Below are 8,916 nucleotides of genomic sequence, written 5' to 3' on the forward strand. Positions count from 1 at the left end.
TACAGATCCCAGTATCATGCCTTGCCCTTCCTGTTTCTCAACTCCAGATGTTTTTGTGCATTTGTAAAGTTGTGTGACCTTGGGATAATGAAAATATATATGCCAAAGTAGTTATTTTCCTGGGGAAAGTGTTCACATCTCACACATTTGCTTTTGTCTTCCTTACAGCTTCATTATGTTCACAGTACTCCAGGGGGTTCAGGTTCAGCAAATCCACCAGTGGTGAGCACGGTCTATGCCTACATTGGTACTCCACCTGCCCAACGCCAAATTGCTTCATTGGTTTGGCGCCTGGGACCCACACATTTTCTAGAAGAAGTTTTACCTTCTTCAAATGTTACTACCATTTATGAACTTGGACCAAATTACGTTGGAAGCTTTCAGGCTGTATGTATGCCATGTGAGTAACTTATTTTTAGTTCCTGAAGTTGTGTGAAATTTAACTCCTGCAATATAGACGCATGTGTGTGTATGAGGTTATACATACTGTTTATCTAGGAAAAGCGCCTTCTCCTTCTCTAACCTTCTTCAGCAGGATACTCACTCCTATTTAAAATATTTTCCTCCACTGATCATACTGCACTTTCTGGATTCTTTGTCTTTATGCCTGATCATTTATTATCCAGTTTCTCTTACTGGCTCCGAGATATAGGTATATGCCCTCTAGGAGTCTAACTGTGTGACACTCTTCTCTTTCTGTGATTTCTCCTATTACATGAAGCAGTTTAAAGTATAGCCACTCCTGTTAAAGGAAGAACAGATAGGTTCAATACACACACATATATTCTCTAGATTAGATCATTTAACATTATTTTTCCTCACTTCTTTACTCCAAGCCTACTTTTTGTTATCCTTTCTCCCAAATGAAATTTAGACTCAGAGGAACTGATATTAAGCTGGCAATTCCTTGCTAGTACTTCTTGCAAATGATGTCTTCCACTCCCTTGTTCTGATTCCACCAAGAATCTCAGAAGAATTAGGACAAGTATATTGTAAATGGTCATAATCCTATCATTTAGTAATTTTTCTTTTCACTCATTCTTAATTTAGTTGGTATCTAATAAAAGCTAACACTTCTTGGTCTCTTACTATGTGCTAAATAAGTCAATACAAATGAAGGATGTAGCTGTTCTGAGCCCTTCATATGTATTTATTCATCTCAAAACACTGTGAGTTAGGTACTGTCAGTATTACCATTTCACAGAAGAGGAAACTGAGGCACAAAAACATAGGTCGCACAGCTTTTAAGTGATAAAGCAAGATTCAAACTCAGGCCATGTGGCTTTAAAACACATGGCTTTATTAATAACTCTTCTGCTTTGTTGTCTCGAAGAATACAGGCAGGCATATCTGAGTGCTTTTTTAGGGGAGGGGACATAGTGCTACATGGCTGATAGGCATTTTATTCATCTTCTTTCCTTTTTCCTTTGAATCTAGGAGGACATGTTTTACAATTCATCAGATAACATTGAAACTTTTCTTCCTTTACATTGTGCTATATTTTAAACATGTTTTAAGAGTAGCACTTAGAATGTAGAACTCTATGGCTAGATTTATTTTTCCATTTTTTAATTAAAGAAATAAATGAAGAGCTGAGAAGTAAAATAGTTTTTAAGTTTACCTCTCTTATTCTACTTTAAGACTTTCAAGCCTCCTCATTTAAAAAGGATAATAAGAATAAAAAACTTACTTTAAGATGAGAACTACTGATGATTTTGAAAAGAATTATTCTTCTTTTGAAGGTAAAGATGCAAAATCCGAAGGGGTAGTGCCATCCCCTGTGTCATTAGTACCAGAGGAGAAGGTGTCGTTTGGCCTCTATGCACTCTCTGTGTCTTCTCTAACAGTGGCAAGAATCCGGAAAGTGTATAACAAATTGGATAGCAAAGCCATTGCTAAGCAGGTAGGCAGGATAATTTCTTGGTGTACTATGGCTGATTCTCACTGGGAACATATCTCAGAGTCTCATATGGATACTACTCAATTATGAGTGATTGCTAAAAATCATGCCTTTCATGTGTTGTTTGTGTTTGGTTAATTGACTTCAAATACAGGCCAAAACACATGTAGATATGTAACTTAATTTGGAAAAGTGACAGTTTCTGTTATGAGTACATAATTCATATTAATTTTTTAATTTTATTGGCAATTAAGAAATTTAACTTTAGAAAACTAGTGAAAACAATTACTGTTTTTAAGGCTACAACTCAGCTTTTTAATGAACGACCTATTATGTGCCAGGTGACATTCAGTTCAGAACATAGCAGTGGATAAAAAGAAAATTTCTGCTCTTATGTTTCCTGCATTCTAGTGGAAGAGACAGATGATAATACCTAAAGAAATAACCTAATCGTAAAGTATGTTAGAAGGTGATGAGTGCTATGCAGTAAAATAAAGCAGGGAAGGGGAAAGAGAGAAGTTTCAAGTTTTAAATATGGTGGTCCAAGGAGACGTTACTGAGAAGGTGAACTTTGAGCAAAGACTTGACAGGGATGAGGTAACAAGCCATAGGAATAGGGAGCATGGGATATACCTATGGGTATGGGAGTGTTTTGTATTCCAGGAATACAAGTGCAAAGGCCCTGAGAAAAGTACTGTATGCTTGCTTGCCATGGAGACATGTGGCTGGAATAAAATTAGAGAGGGCGCAGGCAGTAGGAGAGGAGCCCAGAGTGGTGATGGGTCCCAGGTTGTTTAGGATTCATGGGGCAATTGTAAAGACATTGGCTTTGATGGAGAAAGATGGGAGGCATTATAGAGTTTCAGACATAGGAGGGAAACGTTGTAACTTACATTTTATCACTATGACTTCTATTGAGAATAGACTGAAGAGAAACAAAGGTAGTAGTAGGGAGACAAGTTATGAGGCCAATATGATAAATAATTCCTATGAGAGATGATGGAATTCTCTCACCTTGTATATGTGTATATATACATACATACACATTTTTTTTTTGAGACGGAGTTTCATTCTTGTCACCCAGGCTAGAGTGCAATGGTGTCATCTCAGCTCACTACAACCTCCGTCTCCCGGGTTCAAGTGATTCTCCTGTCTCAGCCTCCTGAGTAGGTGGGATTATAGGCATGCCACATCCAGCTGATTTTTGTATTTTTATTAGAGACAGGGTTTCACCATGTTGGCCAGGCTGGTCTCGAACTCCTAACCTCAGGTGATCCGCCTGCCTCAGCCTCCCAGAGTGCTGGGATTACAGGTGTGAGCCACCCCACCAGGCTCAAGGTATATTTTAAAAGTAGACCTAGCAGTTTTGGATGATAGAATGTGGAATGAGTGTGAAAGGTGAGAGAGTTAAGGAGTCCAGGTTTTTTGCTTGAACAGCTGGGAAAATGGAGTCATATTTTGTGATTAGTGAAAACTACAAAAAGAGTAGAGTTGGGAGGAATATTGAGAATTCTGTTTTAGAAGTTTGAGAAGTGTATTAGACATCTCAGTAGAGATTTCAAGGCCACTGAAAATAGGAATCTGGAGTTCATTTATACAGGTGGTGTTTAAAGCCATGAGTCTAGATGTATTCACCAAAGCATAGACGTAGATAGGGAAATGGAAAGTTTTAAAGACTGAAACCTGGGACATTCCAGTGTTACGAAGTTGGGGACATCAAGAAGAACCAGAAAAGACTGAGAAGTAGCAATCAGTGAGAAGAGAGAAAAACCAGGAGGGCCTAATGTTGTAAGATAAAGGATTCACTGTGGAAATGTCTCAAGTGGTCACAGTAAGATGAGAAGTGAGGACTGACTATGAGTCAGTGAGTGTGACAAGCCATTTTGTCTGATTACCGGAGGCAAAGTTCAAGGGGAAGGAAATCATGAGACCAGGAACTGTAAGTATTGACAACTCTTAAGGAGAGCTTTGTGTGTGTGTGTCTGTGTGTGTGTGTGTGTATACATACATACATATATTGACACATGTACATATCTAAGGAACATAAACTGTACATAACTCTATAGTGAACAACAGAATTAAAGTTATATTTGACTTGAAAATAGATCTTGTGTTATGTGTGCATGTACTAAAATGTAAGATTCCTTTATGTAGGCAATTTTATCTATAAACTCTTGGATAACTTACGTTTACTTGGATATGGAATAAAGCTCATATGTTCACTGATCTGAAATACTGTGAGGCAGTTAGTGATAACAACCTTTAAACTACCAAAGAACTTCATTCAGAAAGACCCCTGAAGCTGTGTCTCAAAATCCTCTCACCATCTTTATCTCAGTAAATTGTGTTTAACTTACCTCCTATGAGTTTCCACACTTTGGAAGCTTTTCTACATTTCCAAAAATAAACACACCCAGGCTGGAGTGTGGAGTGCCAGTGGCACGATCTCCGTTGACTGCATCCTTGACCTCCCAGGCTCAAGTGTTTCTCCTACCTCTGCCTCCTGAGTAATGCACCACCAGGCCTGGCTAATTTTTTGCATTTTAGTAGAGATGGGGGTCTCGCCATGTTGCCCAGGCTGGTCTCAAACTCCTGAACTCGAGCAATTCCCTTACCTCTGTCTTACAAAGTGTTAGGATTATAGGGATGAGCCATCAGGCTGGACCTAAATGCCATTTTTCGGTATTCTGATAAGGGAGGAAAGAAAAGATATGTTACCATTCATGTGTTTGGTTTTTTTTCCAATCAAAACATTGAAACTGTTCTTATATAATTACATTATTTTCCTTTCCTATTTTTCAGTTAGGCATTTCCTCACATGAGAATGCCACTCCTGTGAAGCTGATACACAATTCAGCAGGACATCTAAATGGATCTGCACGGACAATTGGGGCTGCTCTGATTGGATACTTGGGTGAGTGGACTTGTCTTTGTTGTTTCAAACTTCTTTGTTTGCCATCAAGTTTGCATTCACTTTCCTCACTTGAGGGGCAGTATTTAATTTCATATTGTACAGCCCTGACCTATAGTGTATGTGCAGTATTCAGAGATTAAATATAACAATCTTAAATTCCAGTCAACTTAAAATTAATAACCTTTCATAAAATCCCACTAACTTTTACATATCCACCATGGAATACTGTACAACCATAAAAAGGAATGAGATTATGTCCTTTGCAGGGATATGGATAAAGCTGGAAATCATCATCCTCAGCAAACTAACACAAGAACAGAAAACCAAATGTCGCATATTCTCACTAATAGGTGGGAGCTGAACACACGGACACAGGGAGGGGAACATCACATACCAGGACCTGTCAGGGGAAGTGGGTCGAGGGAAGGGAGAGCATCAATACAAATACCTAATGCATGTGGGGCTTAATACCTAGGTGACAGGTTGATAGGCGCAGCAAACCACCATGGCACACATTTACGTATGTAGCAAACCTGCACGTTCTGTGCATGTATCCCAGAATATCCCAGAACTTAAAGTAAAAAAAAAAAAAAAAATCCCACTGTTTCCTTCTTGTCAGTAATGATCAGCACTGACTATATAATTTCATGTAATTTTAGTGACAGGTATCAAAATTCAGAACTATTATTGATTGTTTCATGATTTGGTATATAGCTCATGAGTTTTGTTAATTTAGAAATGAGCTAGAACTAAGAGCTTCTGAGATAAACACTATGACTCAAGCTATAATGAAAGTTGAGAGTGGACATTCTACAGAGCCTTGTACATGTCTGCTTAAAACGTTGTTTTTGTTTTTGTTTTTTTGTTAGATAGGATCTTGAGACATAAACCAATCAGGCCATTCAAAATTCAGAACCAGTGATTGTGCCTTTTAATGTGCAAATCAATATATAATACTGGTTCCTTTTTAGATTATTAAAAAGTTAGTGTTGTGCTGGTCAGAATCCAAAATGTTTATCAGTCATTGGCAATTTTTATTGTCCCAGTGAATTGCATAAATCTTTGTTTTTCTTTTTTGATAATATCGCATTGAAGAAAATTTTCTTTAAAGCATATGGTAGTGTTCTTTTATTCAAAAAATGCTTATTGAGCACTGTGGTACGTCCTTTTCAAAAGTATAGCAGACCTGTGGTATAGTGGAAAAAGCAGTGAGCAGTAAATAAAGAGTCCAGAGACTTAGGTTCCAGCCCCTGTTGTGTCACTGTGTGATATTATGCCATACAGTTAAGCTCTATGAACTTCAGTTTTCTTGTCTATAAACTAGTAATCCTGGCCCTAATTACCTTAGAGCTAGTTTTCAAAATCCAGCACTGTAATATAGGAAGGTATTGTGGGCTGGGCATGGTGGCTCACACCATGTAATCCCAGCACATTGGGAGGCCTAGACAGGAAGATTGTTTGAGCCCAGGAGGCTGCAATGAGCTGTGATTGAGCCACTGCACTCCAGCCTGGGTGACAACGAGACCCTGCCTAAAAAAAAAATGGGAAAGAAGTAAAGAAACTATTGTGAATACTGCAGAGCACATAGGAATATAATATGCATGTTAGTTTTATTTTTTAAAATCTCTATCTTGGTCAGCAGGCAAGTGACATTCAAATAATGCCTCTTTAAAATGTTAGGAATGTAGGTGTGATTTTTTTTAATTGACACACAGTTCCAGGACTGTGTTTCTATAAACTTACACTCTCCTAAAGTCACTGATGTACTGTTACTCAGATTACTTAACCAAGAGAAGCTTTGGGTAATGGTCAGTAATGTGCTTTGCTTGGTTTATCTATAGGAAGTACATCATCCCCACCAGGATGGCTTCTCCAAGCTGTTCCCAAGTTCACAGAGTTAAAGTGATTTTTATTGTCCCCAAGGTTATTCCCCAGCAGACTCTAGTAAGGCACTCTCTGACTCAGAAATTCATTCTCAAGACCACTGCACTTTTGAGTACAGCCCAAAGCTACACAGTAGAAACATTTGTGCTTGCTGAAAAGCCCTCCTCTTCTCTGCTCACTCCTCTACACCCAGTCTTCTCTAAAAGTATGTAGATTAGCTTTTTTTCTTTTTTCTTTTATGATTATGATTATGATTATGATTATTATTATTACTTTAGATGGAGTCTCCCTCTGTTGCCCAGGCTGGAGTGCAGTGGCACGATCTCGGCTCACTGCAACCTCCAACTCCTAGGTTCAAGTGAGTCTCCTGCCTCAGCCTCCTGTGTAGCTGAGATTACAGGCACGTGCCACCACACCCGGCTAATTTTTGTATTTTTAGTAGAGACGGGGTTTCACCATGTTGTTCAGGCTGGTCTCAAACTCCTGACCTTGTGACCCCTTGCCTCAGCTTCCCAAAGTGTTGTGGTTACCGGTGTGAGCCACCGTGCCCAGCCAGCCTTTATTGCCTTGTCCCAAATCCTACCTTTAATGCTTTCCCTAGAATTTGCATTATAGACAGAAGATATTTTTAAAATAAAACATTACTAATTAAAAACTTTTCAAAATAATGTATACAGTTCTTGTTCACGTAGGGAATTTATCTTAATTATTTTTCACTATCTTTTAATCAGGAGTAAGAACATTTGTCCCTAAGCCTGTTGCCACTACTTTGCAGTACATTGGTGGAGCTGCAGCCATCCTGGGCCTGGTGGCCATGGCCTCTGATGTGGAAGGGTTATATGCAGCAGTCAAGGCCCTGGTTTGTGTGGTCAAGAGTAACCCACTAGCCAGCAAAGAAATGGAAAGAATCAAGGGCTACCAGGTTTGTAACTGTAAAACTTTGCCTTCACTTCACCTGGCACCTAAAATACCCTGCTTTTTATTATCTTTCATGTTGTTTCAAACTCTAGAAGAATTATGTTGTCCAAGTAAACTTAAAGAGCCAGTAGTTTTATGAAAACTGATATATGTTCAATGAAAGTTGTATTGTTTCTTTAATTTGCTTTATCCTCTTTCTTCTATCTTATCAAATCTTACTAAACACTTGAGTTAGGCAACGTTATTTCAATATAGCTTTAATACATTGAATATATTTTCAGAACAAAGGTTTGCTGGTTTGAATGTTGTTTTTCTCTGTGGAAATGGGAATGAAATGAAATGGGATCCTAGTCCCCCTTTCTCAAAAGATTGCCAAATCCATAGAAGATTCAGGGCTCTCCCGGTCTCCTTGTCTCTCCCCTCCACCTCACACCCTACCATCTTTTGTCTATGTTACTTACTCAGGAGATGTGAAAGCCACTACATAATAAGTGTACCATTGCTATTCCTGAAAACTAAAAATACAAAAATTAGCCAGGCGTGGTGGCATGTGCCTGTAATCCCAGCTACTCCGGAGGCTGAAGCAGGAGAATTGCTTGAACCCAGAAGGCGGAGGCTGCAGTAAGCCAAGATTGCGCCATTGCACTCCAGCCTGGGCGACAGAGCAAGACCTAAAAAAAAAAAAAAAAAAAAAATGCAGCATTTATGTATCCACAGTCTGTACCAGAATTAGACAAAAAATCACTTGTAAGAAGAGGAACAAATATTTGAAGGAAGATTAAAACTTCCTATCATACATGAAGTACAAATGCCTTCTGCAAGTTTAGCCATTAGTTTATTGATAATGAATATACTGTTTACTGTGTTGTATAGATTTAATTATACTATTTCAATACGTGTTTTCATTTACAAAACTTTCAAAATGACCATTGCAGCATTGTTTATCATGAAAAAATAGAGCAATCTAGATATATCAGTAATGAGAGAATGACTAATTATACTCTAAACATTCCAGGCCGGGCGCGGTGGCTCAAGCCTGTAATCCCAGCACTTTGGGAGGCCGAGATGGGTGGATCACGAGGTCAGGAGTTCGAGACCATCCTGGCTAACACTGTGAAACCCCATCTCTACTAAAAATACAAAAAAAAAAGCCGGGCGAGGTGGCGGGTGCCTGTAGTCCCAGCTACTCAGGAGGCTGAGGCAGGAGAATGGCGTAAACCCGGGAGGCGGAGCTTGCAGTGAGCTGAGATCCAGCCACTGCACTCCAGCCTGGGCGACAGAGCGAGACTCCGTCTCAAAA

General features: G+C 39.1%; 1 protein-coding gene across 5 annotated transcripts in view; it reads left to right on the forward strand.

Moving 5' to 3' along the window:
• Positions 1-8,916, forward strand: part of WDFY3 (WD repeat and FYVE domain containing 3) — a 315,830-nt gene that overhangs the window by 204,556 nt on the left and 102,358 nt on the right. For all 5 annotated transcript variants that reach the window (XM_023222515.2, XM_023222514.2, XM_023222517.2 and 2 more), the window contains 4 exons: positions 169-400; positions 1,743-1,903; positions 4,703-4,814; positions 7,430-7,620. In XM_023222515.2, coding sequence (XP_023078283.1) covers positions 169-400; positions 1,743-1,903; positions 4,703-4,814; positions 7,430-7,620 — 696 coding nt within the window. The remainder of the gene's footprint in view (positions 1-168; positions 401-1,742; positions 1,904-4,702; positions 4,815-7,429; positions 7,621-8,916) is intronic.

The sequence above is a fragment of the Piliocolobus tephrosceles genome, chromosome 3, assembly GCF_002776525.5.
Source record: "Piliocolobus tephrosceles isolate RC106 chromosome 3, ASM277652v3, whole genome shotgun sequence".
NCBI lineage: Eukaryota > Metazoa > Chordata > Mammalia > Primates > Cercopithecidae > Piliocolobus > Piliocolobus tephrosceles.